The 14019-nt window shown below is 45.5% G+C and overlaps 1 protein-coding gene across 4 annotated transcripts in view; it reads right to left on the bottom strand.

Moving 5' to 3' along the window:
• ak9 (adenylate kinase 9) overlaps positions 1-14019 on the bottom strand; it is a 702269-nt gene that overhangs the window by 30248 nt on the left and 658002 nt on the right. For all 4 annotated transcript variants that reach the window (XM_070885675.1, XM_070885673.1, XM_070885672.1 and 1 more), the window contains one exon: positions 1327-1429. In XM_070885675.1, the coding sequence (XP_070741776.1) occupies positions 1327-1429 (103 nt within the window). The remainder of the gene's footprint in view (positions 1-1326; positions 1430-14019) is intronic.

Raw genomic sequence — 14019 nt, forward strand, 5'->3', positions numbered from 1 at the left:
GAGTCAGAGGAAATGTATTAGCATGGATCGAGAATTGGCTGGCTAGCAGAAAGCAGAGAGTCGGGATAAATGGGTCCTTTTCGGGTTGGAAATCGGTGGTTAGTGGTGTGCTACAGGGATCGGTGCTGGGACCACAACTGTTTACAATATCCATAGATGACCTGGAAGAGGGGACAAAGCGTAGTGCAACAAAATTTGCAAATGGCACAAAGATTTGTGGGAAAGCGGGTTGTATAGAGGACACAGAGAGGCTGCAAAGAGATTTGGATAGGTTAAGCGAATGGGCTCAGGTTTGGCAGATGGAATACAATGTCGGAAAATGTGAGGTCATCCACCTTAGGAAAAAAAACAGTAAAAGGGAATATTATTTGAATGGGGAGAAATTACAACATGCTGTGGTGCAGAGGGACCTGGTGGTCCTTGTGCATGAATCCCAAAAAATTAGTTTGCAAGTGCAGCAGGTAATCAGGAAGGCGAATGGAATGTTGGCCTTCATTGCGAGAGGGATGGGGTACAAAGCAGAGAGGTCCTGCTGCAACTGTACAGGGTATTGGTGAGGCCGTACCTGGAGTACTGCGTGCAGTTTTGGTCACCTTACTTAAGGAAGGATATACTAGCTTTGGAGGGGGTACAGAAACGATTCACTAGGCTGATTCCGGAGATGAGGGGCCTACCTTATGGTGATAGATTGAGTAGACTGGGTCTTTACTCGTTGGAGTTCAGAAGGATGAGGGGTGATCTTATAGAAACATTTAAAATAATGAAAGGGATAGACAAGATAGAGGTACAGAGGTTGTTTCCACTGGTCGGGGATACTAGAACTAGGGGGCACAGCCTCAAAATATTGGGGGCCAATTTAAAACCCAGTTGAGAAGGAATTTCTTCTCCCAGAGGGTTGTGAATCTGTGGAATTCTCTGCCCAAGGAAGCAGTTGAGGCTAGCTCATTGAATGTATTCAAATCACAGATAGATAGATTTTTAACCAATAAGGGAATTAAGGGTTATGGGGAGCGGGCCGGTAAGTGGAGCTGAGTCCACGGCCAGATCAGCCATGATCTTGTTGAATGGCGGAGCAGGCTCGAGGGGCTAGATGGCCTACTCCTGTTCCTAATTCTTATGTTCTTATGTTCTTAAGTTCAACAAAAAAGCACCGGATGTAGAACTGAATAGGAGGTCTATTCCATTAACGTTCATTACAGGTACTTTTTTGGGAAGATAAATAAGTTTTCCAATGTGAATAAACACGATTCGTATGGGTCGATAAGCACCGCCATTAGTATTTACTGTAATTGTAGATATTAAATAATTAGCAATAAATGTCCTTACTTGTTCCATATATCCAAGCATCGGAAGTGAAGTGGAAAGCACCGGTTCCTTCATTGGTGGAAGTTTATGTGGGAGTGTCTGATTCCAGTACAAGTCAGGAAGTCTGAAAGGGATTAAAACTTAAAAAAACAATTCTGAGACTGGTGATTTAAAGACGCATTTTCTAATCGGAACTCCCTGTTTTACTGGTGTAAATCGGATGTCCAGATCGGAAAATGTACTGGAATTTCGTTCTGCCAGAACTCCGCCAACTTTAGCACACACATCATATTCTAATGTAATTTCCAGCAGCCGAAGCAACCAAATGGTAGCCGATGAAATAGTAATAGTATATGTCACATTTCCTGTCATTTTATTTCTACCTCCTTTACACCATTTTTTGTTCTCATCCATATAAACTAACATCCAGAGTAGCCAAGTAAGCTCCTCCCCCCACAGGCAGCTTAAAGGCAACGGCGGCGGCTAGATACCAGGGAGCAGCGCGAGCAGGTTGGTGACTGCGACAAAGTGGAACTGGATGACTCCATTCGACGTCACAGGAACGCAAGGAAGTGATTGGTTGGTGAGTTCTCTCTCAATTCTTGCTTTCTTAATTATTTAATCAATTGTTTACTAAATAGCAGTAGTGTGTGTTTTACTAAGGGTTAGAATTATGTGGCATTGGTGGGACTAAAAAAAACTTAATTAATTAATTAAATACATTAAGATGGCAGGATGGGTGATGTGTCAGTGCTGCAACATGTGGGAGCTGGTGGACTCTATTGAGGTCCATGGTGGCCACGTCTGCAGTAAGTGTCTGCAGCTTGAGGAACTTGATGAGCTGGAGTCCGAGCTGCAGACACTGCGACACATCAGGGAGGGGGAGAGTTACCTGGACACTGTGTTCCAGGGGGTAGTCACGCCCCTTAGGTTAACTAACTCAGATTTGGCTAGCGGTCATGGACAGGAGGGTGTGACAGGAGGTAGTAATGGAGGAGCCTTGGCCCTTGCTCTTGTCCAACAGGTTCGAGGCTCTTACTCCCTGTGTGGACGAGAGCAGTGGCTGCAGGGAGGATGAGCAAATTTACCACAGCACCTTGGTATAGGAGGCCATTCAAGCAGGGGCGGGAGGTGCGGGGGGGGGGGGGGAGTAAAAAGAGACATTGTAGTAGTAGGGGACAGTATCATTAGGGGGATAAATACAGTTCTCTGCAGCAGTGAGCGTGAATCCCGAAGGCTGTGTTGCCTGCCCAGTGCCAGGGTTAGGGATATTTCCTCAGGGCTGGAGAGGAACTTGGAGTGTGAGGGGGTAGATCCAGTTGTCGTGGTCCACGTGGGTACCAATGATATAGATAGGACAGACAAGGTTCTGCTAAGGGATTATGAGCTGCTAGGAGCCAAATTAAAAAGCAGAACTACAAAGGTAATAATCTCTGGATTACTACCCGAGTCACGAGCAAATTTACATAGGGTAAATAAGATCAGAGAGCTAAACTCGTGGCTCAAAGACTGATGTGGGAGAAATGAGTTTTGGTTCCTGGGGCACTGGCACCAGTACTGGGGTAAGTGGGAGCTGTTCTGTCGGGACGGACTCCACTTGAACCATGCTGGGACCAGTCCTGATGAAACGAACAACTAGGGCTGCAGAGAGAGCTTTAAACTAATTAGTCGGGGAGAGGGTTCAGGTGGGCAGAAACCTAAAAGCTCAAAAAACAAGGTGAAGGCAATTGAGCATGGTAGCATTGGGGGAAACGAAAGCCACAGTGTGACAGGAAGGGACAGAATCTATATACATAAGAGTGTATCAGAAACTGGAGCCATAGCAGGAGAAAATGGTAAGAAAACACATTTAAAAGGTCTTTATCTGAATGCACGCAGCATTCGTAACAAATTAGAAAAGCTGTCGGCACAAATAGTTACAAATGGGTATGATCTGATAGCCATAACAGAGACGTTGTTGCAAAATGACTGAGACTGGGCACTAAACATTCAGGGGTACTTGACAATTCGGAAGGACAAACAGAAAGGAAAAGGAGGTGGGGTAGCTCTGTTGATAAAGGATGGAACCACTGCAATATTGGGAAATGATATTGGCTCAAATGATCAGGATGTTGAAACAGTTTCGGTGGAGATAAGAAATAATATGGGGAAAAAGTCATCGATGGCCCCCTAACTAGCAACTCTGTTGGTCGGAGTATAAACCAAGAAATAGTGGGGGCTTGTAAAAAGGGAACAGCAAGATTCATGGGTGATTTTAACCTCCATATTGATTGGACAAATCAAATTGGTCAGGGCGGCCTTGAGGAAGAGTTGCTTGAGCATTATGTAACGGAATCAACCAGGGGACAGGCTACCTTAGATCTGTTCCTGTGTAATGAGACAGGATTAATAAACAATCTCCGAGTAAAGGATCCCCTTGGAACGAGTGACGATAGCATGGTTGAATTTCAAATTCAGATGGCGGGAGAGAAAGTTGGATCCCAAACCAGTATACTGAGTTTAAATAAAGGAGACTACAAAGGTATGAGGGCAGAGTTGGCTAAAGTGGCCTGGGAAAATAGATGAAAGTGTAGGACGGTTGATGAACAGTGGTGTACATTTAAGGAGATATTTCATAACGTTCAAGAAAAATATATTCCAGTGAGGAGGAAAGGGTGTAAAAGAAAAGATAGCCACCCGTGGCTAACTAAGGAAATAAAGGATGGTATCCAATTAAAAACAAGGACATACAAAGTGGCCAAAACTAGTGGGAGGACAGAAGATTGGGAAGCTTTTAAAAGCCAGCAAAGAATAACTTAAACAATGATTAAGAAAGGTAAAATAGACTATGGGCTAGAACCTCCACTTTTTTTGCATGCCCAACACCTACTTAATGCCCATTTTACCGCTGAAATGACATATAACGCCCAGATATTGCCATTTAGCCACAAAATGGAAACTGACGGGTATTTTTTGAAAACTTATCGGCGAGCGTTGCTTTCCCCATGTGCTTAATATCAGGAAAAAATAATATCGCCCGCCCACTTTTTTCGGGTGGAATCATCAGAATGGGCGAAACCAACGCCCATAATATCGCTAGGCGTTACTTTCCGCACGGAATTAACGCCGAGATTGAATAATACCGCAGGCCCATTTTTTTTTGTAGTAAAGAGCATATTTACCGAAACTAGCAGCCATGAGATCACCCAGTGTCACTTTCACCTCCTCGCACACAATATCGCTCACCCAAAAAAACGCCGAGAAAAAGTGGAACTAACCGGAACGAATCACAGCGTTATGGATGCCATGTTCTAAATCACATGTCATAGAAACATAGAAACGTAGAAAATAGGTGCAGGAGTAGGCCATTCAGCCCTTCTAGCCTGCACCGCCATTCAATGAGTTCATGGCTGAACATGAAACTTCAGTACCCCCTTCCTGCTTTCTCGCCATACCCCTTGATCCCCCGAGTAGTAAGGACTTCATCTAACTCCCTTTTGAATATATTTAGTGAATTGGCCTCAACTACTTTCTGTGGTAGAGAATTCCACAGGTTCACCACTCTCTGGGTGAAGAGGTTTCTCCTCATCTCGATCCTAAATGGCTTACCCCTTATCCTTAGACTGTGACCCCTGGTTCTGGACTTCCCCAACATTGGGAACATTCTTCCTGCATCTAACCTGTCTAACCCCGTCAGAATTTTAAACATTTCTATGAGGTCCCCTCTCATTCTTCTGAACTCCAGTGAATACAAGCCCAGTTGATCCAGTCTTTCTTGATAGGTCAGTCCCACCATCTCGGGAATCAATCTGGTGAATCTTCGCTGCACTCCCTCAATAGCAAGAATGTCCTTCCTCAAGTTAGGAGACCAAAACTGTACACAATACTCCAGGTGTGGCCTCACCAAGGCCCTGTACAACTGCAGCAACACCTCCCTGCCCCTGTACTCAAATCCCCTCGCTATGAAGGCCAACATGCCATTTGCTTTCTTAACCGCCTACTGTACCTGCATGCCAACCTTCAATGACTGATGTACCATGACACCCAGGTCTCGTTGCACCTCCCCTTTTCCTAATCTGTCACCATTCAGATAATAGTCTGTCTCTCTGTTTTTACCACCAAAGTGGATAACCTCACATTTATCCACATTATACTTCATCTGCCATGCATTTGCCCACTCACCTAACCTATCCAAGTCACTCTGCAGCCTCATAGCATCCTCCTCGCAGCTCACACTGCCACCCAACTTAGTGTCATCCCCAAATTTGCAGATACTACATTTAATCCCCTCATCTAAATCATTAATGTACAATGTAAACAGCTGGGGCCCCAGCACAGAACCTTGCGGTACCCCACTAGTCACTGCCTGCCATTCTGAAACGTACCCATTTACTCCTATCTTTGCTTCCTGTCTGACAACCAGTTCTCAATCCACGTCAGCACACTATCCCCAATCCCATGTGCTTTAACTTTGCACATTAATCTCTTGTGTGGGACCTTGTCGAAAGCCTTCTGAAAGTCCAAATATACCACATCAACTGGTTCTCCTTTGTCCACTTTACTGGAAACATCCTCAAAAAATTCCAGAAGATTTGTCAAGCATGATTTCCCTTTCACAAATCCATGCTGACTTGGACCTATCATGTCACCTCTTTCCAAATGCGCTGCTATGACATCCTTAATAATTGATTCCATCATTTTACCCACTACTGAGGTCAGGCTGACCGGTCTATAATTCCCTGTTTTCTCTCTCCCTCCTTTTTTAAAAAGTGGGGTTACATTGGCTACCCTCTACTCGATAGGAACTGATCCAGAGTCAATGGAATGTTGGAAAATGACAGTCAATGCATCCGCTATTTCCAAGGCCACCTCCTTAAGTACTCTGGGATGCAGTCCATCAGGCCCTGGGGATTTATCGGCCTTCAATCCCATCAATTTCCCCAACACAATTTCCCGACTAATAAAGATTTCCCTCAGTTCCTCCTCCTTACTAGACCCTCTGACCCCTTTTATATCCGGAAGGTTGTTTGTGTCCTCCTTAGTGAATACCGAACCAAAGTACTTGTTCAATTGGTCTGCCATTTCTTTGTTCCCCGTTATGACTTCTCCTGATTCTGACTGCAGGGGACCTACGTTTGTCTTTACTAACCTTTTTCTCTTTACATACCTATAGAAACTTTTGCAATCCGCCTTAATGTTCCCTGCAAGCTTCTTCTCGTACTCCATTTTCCCTGCCCTAATCAAACCCTTTGTCCTCCTCTGCTGAGTTCTAAATTTCTCCCAGTCCCCGGGTTCGCTGCTATTTCTGGCCCATTTGTATGCCACTTCCTTGGCTTTAATACTATCCCTGATTTCCCTCGATAGGCACGGTTGAGCCACCTTCCCTTTTTTATTTTTACGCCAGACAGGAATGTACAATTGTCGTAGTTCATCCATGCGGTCTCTAAATGTCTGCCATTGCCCATCCACAGTCAACCCCTTAAGTATCATTCGCCAATCTATCCTAGCCAATTCACGCCTCATACCTTCAAAGTTACCTTTCTTTCAGTTCTGGACCATGGTCTCTGAATTAACTGTTTCATTCTCCATCCTAATGCAGAATTCCACCATATTATGGTCACTCTTCCCCAAGGGGCCTCGCACAATGAGATTGCTAATTAATCCTCTCTCATTACACAACACCCAGTCTAAGATGGCCTTCCCCCTAGTTGGTTCCTCGACATATTGGTCTAGAAAACCATCCCTTATGCACTCCAGGAAATCCTCCTCCACCGTATTGCTTCCAGTTTGGTTAGCCCAATCTATGTGCATATTAAAGTCACCCATTATAACTGCTGCACCTTTATTGCATGCACCCCTAATTTCCTGTTTGATGCCCTCCCCAACATCACTTCTACTGTTTGGAGGTCTGTACACAACTCCCACTAACGTTTTTTGCCCTTTGGTGTTCTGCAGCTCTACCCATATAGATTCCACATCATCCAAGCCAATGTCTTTCCTAACTATTGCATTAATCTCCTCTTTAACCAGCAATGCTACCCCACCTCCTTTTCCTTTTATTCTATCCTTCCTGAATGTTGAATACCCCTGGATGTTGAGTTCCCAGCCCTGATCATCCTGGAGCCACGTCTCTGTAATCCCAATCACATCATATTTGTTAACATCTATTTGCACAGTTAATTCATCCACCTTATTGCGGATACTCCTTGCATTAAGACACAAAGCCTTCAGGCTTGCTTTTTTAACACCCTTTGTCCTTTTAGAATTTTGCTGTACAGTGGCCCTTTTTGTTCTTTGCCTTGGGTTTCTCTGCCCTTCACTCTTCCTCATCTCCTTTTGTCTTTTGCTTTTGCCTCCTTTTTGTCTCCCTCTGTCTCCCTGCATTGGTTCCCATCCCCCTGCCATATTAGTTTAACTCCTCCCTAACAGCACTAGCAAACACTCCCCCTAGGACATTGGTTCCGGTCCTGCCCAGGTGCAGACCGTCTGGTTTGTACTGGTCCCACCTGCCCCAGAACCGGTTCCAATGCCCCAGGAATTTGAATCCCTCCCTGCTGCACCACTGCTCAAGCCACGTATTCATCTGCGCTATCCTGCGATTCCTACTCTGACTAGCACGTGTAGCGAGTTGGCTGCTGTGCTGCGGGGAGGTCGGATGTACTCTACAAATATCTCTACAAATATCTTGACCATATTGTGACCGATTGGAATTTAATAGGTGTCTTTGTTGGGACATTCATTCTTTGTGACCAATCGGTGGAAAACAGAGAGCTACTGCAATGGGGCCTGTCCTTTCTCACCCTCTCTTGGTGACCAATTACATGCAGCAGACTCGAGATCGCCGAAGGTACGCTCCACAGCATTATGTGCCCAATGTAAGACGTACCAGACTGTTGAGGAGGATGTTACACACCCTGCAAGTACAGGGAGAAGCAGTCTTACCTCGACATGCCCAACACCACCTGCCTTTGGAGACTGCACTTCCACAAAGAGGTTATCACTGAGCTTTGCCAGCTAATAAGGTCAGATCTGCAGCCTGTCAGCACCATCAGTACTGCACTGTCTGTCGAGGTCAACGCGGCATTGTCGTTCTTTGCCTCAGGTTCATTTCAGGCCACAGCTGGTGACATTTGCGGATTTTCTCAGCATGCCACACATTGCTGCATTAGACAGGTCACTGAAGCCCTGTACGCACGCAGGAGGGACTTGATCAGCTTCCCTATGACCAGAAAGACACAGAGTGAGAGGGCTCTAATATTCTCCAGAATTGCAAACTTCCCCAAGGTGCAGGGAGCAATAGACTGTACGCACATCTCGATGCCGGCACCTTTTCAGGATGCTGAGGTTTTCAGGAATCGCAAGGGATTCCACTCCCTGAATATCCAACTGGTTGTCGACCACCAGCAAATTATACTGGCGGTGAATGCTCAATTTGTGGGCAGCATCCATGATGCTCACATCCTGTGTGAGAGCACTGTATCTGACTTGTTTAACAATCAGCCACAAGTTCAATGCTGGATGCTTGGTGACAAAAGATATGGTCTCGCCACCTGGCTGATGACCCCCTGCGTGACACCCACACCGAAGCCAAGAGGTGATACAACGAGAGCCACAGAACAACTCGCAATAGCATGGAGAAAACCATTGGAGTGCTGAAGCAGCGCTTTAGATGCCTGGACCACTCAGGAGGCAAACTCGAATATCACCCTGAACAGGTAGCTCAATTCGTGGTGGTGTGCTCTATGCTGCATAACTTGGCTATCAGGAGGGGACAAGAATTGCCTGATGAGTCTGACAGTCCATCTCATCAGAGAGAGGAAGAGGAGGACGAGGAGGTGGACACTGACATCGGCCCAGACAATCAGACTAATGCTGAAGCCATGCCCCGCCCCCCTGTAGACCACATGAAAGGGCCTGTGGTGACATGATAGCTGCAAGAGCCTTACGCCAGGAGCTCATCAATGATCACTTTGCCTGAAAGAACGTTGGTGTTATTTACAAGGCTGACACACTGCTGGGTGTGTAGGTGATACATCAATGGTGGGCATCACCTTGGTGACAGTTAAAGTTTAAGTTGATTGAAGTTAAGTGTAATTATACCGTTTGATGTTAAGGAATCACCAGCGTGTAACGGAGCAGCTATCTGAGCCAATGCGCAACAAGGTTTTGTAAAATAAAAAACATTTAAATCGAACATTTGTCTTAAATCATCAGTATTTCAGTAAAAAAACAACCCTCACCCCCCCCCCCCCCACCCCGCTTCTCCTCCCCACCTCTACCCCTTCCCCTTTTGACTCCAAGCCGCCTGGCCGAGGAGCTCCTCAGGCAATGCTTCATTGGCGGGGGGGGGGGGAGGGGGCGGGGGATGATGGCTGAACCGCTGCTTGGACGGATACGGGAGAGGACGGTCCCAAGGTGGGAACGTGCTGCGAGCCAGAAGCAAGATGTTACTCCTGGATCTCATGTGTGGTTGGCAATGAGGGTGCGACACCTTGGGGTGCAGTGCCATGCTCCGGGACCACTGGGAGCCCTCTACCACTACTGTTCCTGGCTACCAGCTCCAGGGCCTCCACCATCCTTTCCATGTTATATGTTATTTGTTGGACAAAAATTCGGTACCAACTATGTTCTTGTTGCTTAGTAGGCTTTTTGCTGCTGGTGAATCTCCCTCGTGCCTCCCATAACAGACAAACACAGCCACACATGCCTCTGAGCTCCTTCTCTCTCTGTCTCCTCTTCTGAGCATGTCATGATGACACTTGACCTCCTGAATCACGGGAATCGAGCGTTGTCATGCCATTGCTAAGGACAGCGACAGTATACGGCAGAAGATCAAAACAATTTAACGCCAATGCCCATTTCAGATCGCTCACGGTAACACTCATTTTCAAAAATGGAGACTAGGTGCTTTCAGAATGGGCGAGAAGTCAGCGATCTGAAAATCCTTTTTTACCGCCCATGCCAGAAATAACGCCCATTTCGGGGCGATAAGCATAAAAGTGGAAAATCTAGCCCTATGAAAGTAAACTAGCACAAAATATAAAAACAGATAGAAAGAGTTTCTACAGGTATATAAAAAGGAAAAAAGTGGCTGAAGTCAATGTTGGTCCCTTAGAGGATGAAACCAGGTAATTTGTGATGGGAAACATGGAGATGGCAGAAACTCTGAACAAATATTTTGTATCAGTCTTTACGGTAGAGGACACTAAAAATATCCAAACAGTGGATAGTCAAGGGGCTATGGGGGGGAGGAACTTAACACAATCACAATCACTAAGGAGGTGGTACTCAGTAAGATAATGGGACTAAAGGCGGATAAATCCCCGGGACCTGAAGACTTGCATCCTAGGGTCTTAAGAGAAGTAGCGGCAGGGATAGTGGATGCATTGGTTGTAATTTACTAAAATTCCCTGGATTCTAGGGAGGTCCCAGCAGATTGGAAAACTGCAAATGTAATGTCCCTATTTAAAAAAGGAGGCAGACAAAAAGCAGGAAACTATAGACCAGTTAGCCTAACATCTGTGTTTGGGAAAATGTTGGGAGTCCATTATTAAAGAAGCAGTAGCAGGACATTTGGAAAAGCATAATTCAGTCAGGCAGAGTCAGCATGGATTTATGAAGGGGCAGTCATGTTTGACAAATGTGCTGGAATTCTTTGAGGATGTAACGAACAAGGTGGATAAAGGGGAACCAGTGGATGTGGTGTATTTGGACTTCCAGAAGGCATTTGACAAGGTGCCACATAAAAGGTTACTGCACAAGACAAAAGTTCACGGAGTTGGGGGTAATATATTAGCATGGATAGAGGATTGGCTAACTAACAGAAAACAGACAGTCGGGATAAATGGTTCATTCTTGGGTTGGAAATCAGTAACTCGTGGGGTGCCGGAGGGACCCCAACTATTTACAATCTACATTAACGACTTGGATAAAGGGATCGAGTGTAACGTAGCCAAGTTTGGTGATGATACAAAGACGGGAGGAAAAGCAATGTGTGAGGAGGACACAACAAACCTGTAAAAGGACATAGACAGGCTAGGTGAGTAGGAAAAAAAATTGGCAAATGGAGTATAATGTTGGAAACTGTGAGGTTGTGCACTTTGGCAGAAAAAAAATCGAGGAGCAAGTTATTATTTAAATGGAGGATAGCAGGACCTGGAGGTGCTGGTGCATGGAGCATAAAAGGTTAGTATGCAGGTACAGCAAGTGATCAGGAACGCCAATGGAATCTTGGCCTTTACTGGAAAGGGGATGGAGTATAGAAGCAGGGAAGTCTTGCTACAGTTATACAGGGTATTGGTGAGGCCACACTTAGAATACTGCGTACAGTTTTGGTTTCCATATTTAAGAAAGAATATACTTGCTTTGGAGGCAGTTCAGAGAAGGTTCACCAGGTTGATGCCGGAGATGAGGGGGTTGACTTATGAGGAAAGGTTGAGTCGGTTGGGCCTCTACTCTTTGGAATTCAGAAGAATGAGAGGTGATCTTATCGAAACATATAAGGTTATGAGGGGGCTTTACAAGGTGGATGCAGAGAGGATGTTTCCACTGATAGGAGAGACTTGAACTAGGGGGCATAATCTTAGAATAAGTGGCCGCCCATTTAAAACTGAGATGAGGAGGAATTTCTTCTCTCAGAGGGTTGTAAATCTGTGGAATTCGCTGTCTCAGACATCTGTGGTAGCTGGGTCATTGAATAAATTTAAGACAAAGATTGACAGTTTCTTAACCAATAAGGGAATAAGGGGTTATGGGGAGCGGGCAGGGAAATGGACCTGAGTCCATGATCGGATCAACATGATTGTATTAATTGGCAGTGCAGGCTCGAGGGGCCATATGGCTTACTCCTGCTGCAGGCTCGAGGGGCCATATGGCTTACTCCTGCTGCCATTTCTTACATTCTTAAGTGCTATGGAAAAGGGAAGCAAATGCAAAGAACCCAACAGCTACGTATGTAGGTTTTCCAGAAGCCTTTTTTTAGGGGCAGATTGCAGAAATTTGAATATTTGCAACCCTGTTAAAGCTTTCTTCTGAATGTTATGGGCTACTTTGTCCTTTAAAAAGAAAGAAAATGATCTTTTGTTGCAATGACATGCAGTTCTCAGTGTGCATCTCATAATGGGTATGATGACAAGTTCATCGGAGCGGGTGCAGGACATTCTAAAAAGGGAGGGAGAACAGCCAGTTGTCGTGGTGCACATTGGTACCAACGACATAGGTAAAAAAAAGGGATGAGGTCCTACGAAACGAATTTAAGGAGCTAGGAGCTAAATTAAAAAGTAGGACCTCAAAAGTAGTAATCTCGGGATTGCTACCAGTGCCACGTGATAGTCAGAGTAGGAATCGCAGGATAGTGCAGATGAATACGTGGCTTGAGCAGTGGTGCAACAGGGAGGGATTCAAATTCCTGGGGCATTGGAACCGGTTCTGGGGGAGGTGGGACCAGTACAAACCGGACGGTCTGCACCTGGGCAGGACCGGAACCAATGTCCTAGGGGGAGTGTTTGCTAGTGCTGTTGGGGAGGATTTAAACTGATATGGCAGGGGGATGGGAACCAATGCAGGGAGACAGAGGGAAACAAAAAGGAGGCAAAAGCAAAAGACAGAAAGGAGATGAGGAAAAGTGGAGGGCAGAGAAACCCAAGGCAAAGAACAAAAAGGGCCACTGTACAGCAAAATTCTAAAAGGACAAAGGGTGTTAAAAGAACAAGCCTGAAGGCTTTGTGTCTTAATGCAAGGAGTATCCGCAACAAAGTGGATGAATTAACTGTGCAAATAGATGTTAACAAATATGATGTGATTGGGATTACGGAGACATGGCTCCAGGATGATCAGGGCTGGGAACTCAACATCCAGGGGTATTCAACATTCAGGAAAGATAGAATAAAAGGAAAAGGAGGTGGGTTAGCATTGCTGGTTAAGGAGCAAATTAAGGCAATAGTTCGGAAGGACATTAGCTTGGATGATGTGGAATCTATATGGGTAGAGCTGCAGAATACCAAAGGACAAAAAACGTTAGTGGGAGTTGTGCACAGACCTCCAAACAGTAGTAGTGATGTTGGGGAGGGCATCAAACATGAAATTAGGGGTGCGTGCAATAAAGGTGCAGCAGTTATAATGGGTGACTTTAATATGCACATAGATTGGGTTAACCAAACTGGAAGCAATACGGTAGAGGAGGATTTCCTGGACTGCATAAGGGATGGTTTTTTAGACCAATATGTCGAGGAACCAACTAGGGGGGAGGCCATCTTAGACTGGGTGTTGTGTAATGAGAGAGAATTAATTAGCAATCTCGTTGTGCGAGGCCCCTTGGGGAAGAGTGACCATAATATGGTGGAATTCTGCATTAGGATGGAGAATGAAACAGTTAATTCAGAGACCATGGTCCAGAACTTAAAGAAGGGTAACTTTGAAGGTATGAGGCGTGAATTGGCTAGGATAGATTGGCGAATGATACTGAAGGGGTTGACTGTGGATGGGCAATGGTAGACATTTAGAGACCGCATGGATGAACTACAACAATTGTACATTCCTGTCTGTCGTGAAAATAAAAAAGGGAAGGTGGCTCAACCGTGGCTATCAAGGGAAATCAGGGATAGCATTAAAGCCAAGGAAGTGGCATACAAATTGGCCAGAAATAGCAGAGAACCCGGGGACTGGGAGAAATTTAGAACTCAGCAGAGGAGGACAAAGGGTTTGATTAGGGCAGGGAAAATGGAGTATGAGAAGAAG

This window comes from Pristiophorus japonicus, chromosome 7, assembly GCF_044704955.1.
Source record: "Pristiophorus japonicus isolate sPriJap1 chromosome 7, sPriJap1.hap1, whole genome shotgun sequence".
NCBI lineage: Eukaryota > Metazoa > Chordata > Chondrichthyes > Pristiophoridae > Pristiophorus > Pristiophorus japonicus.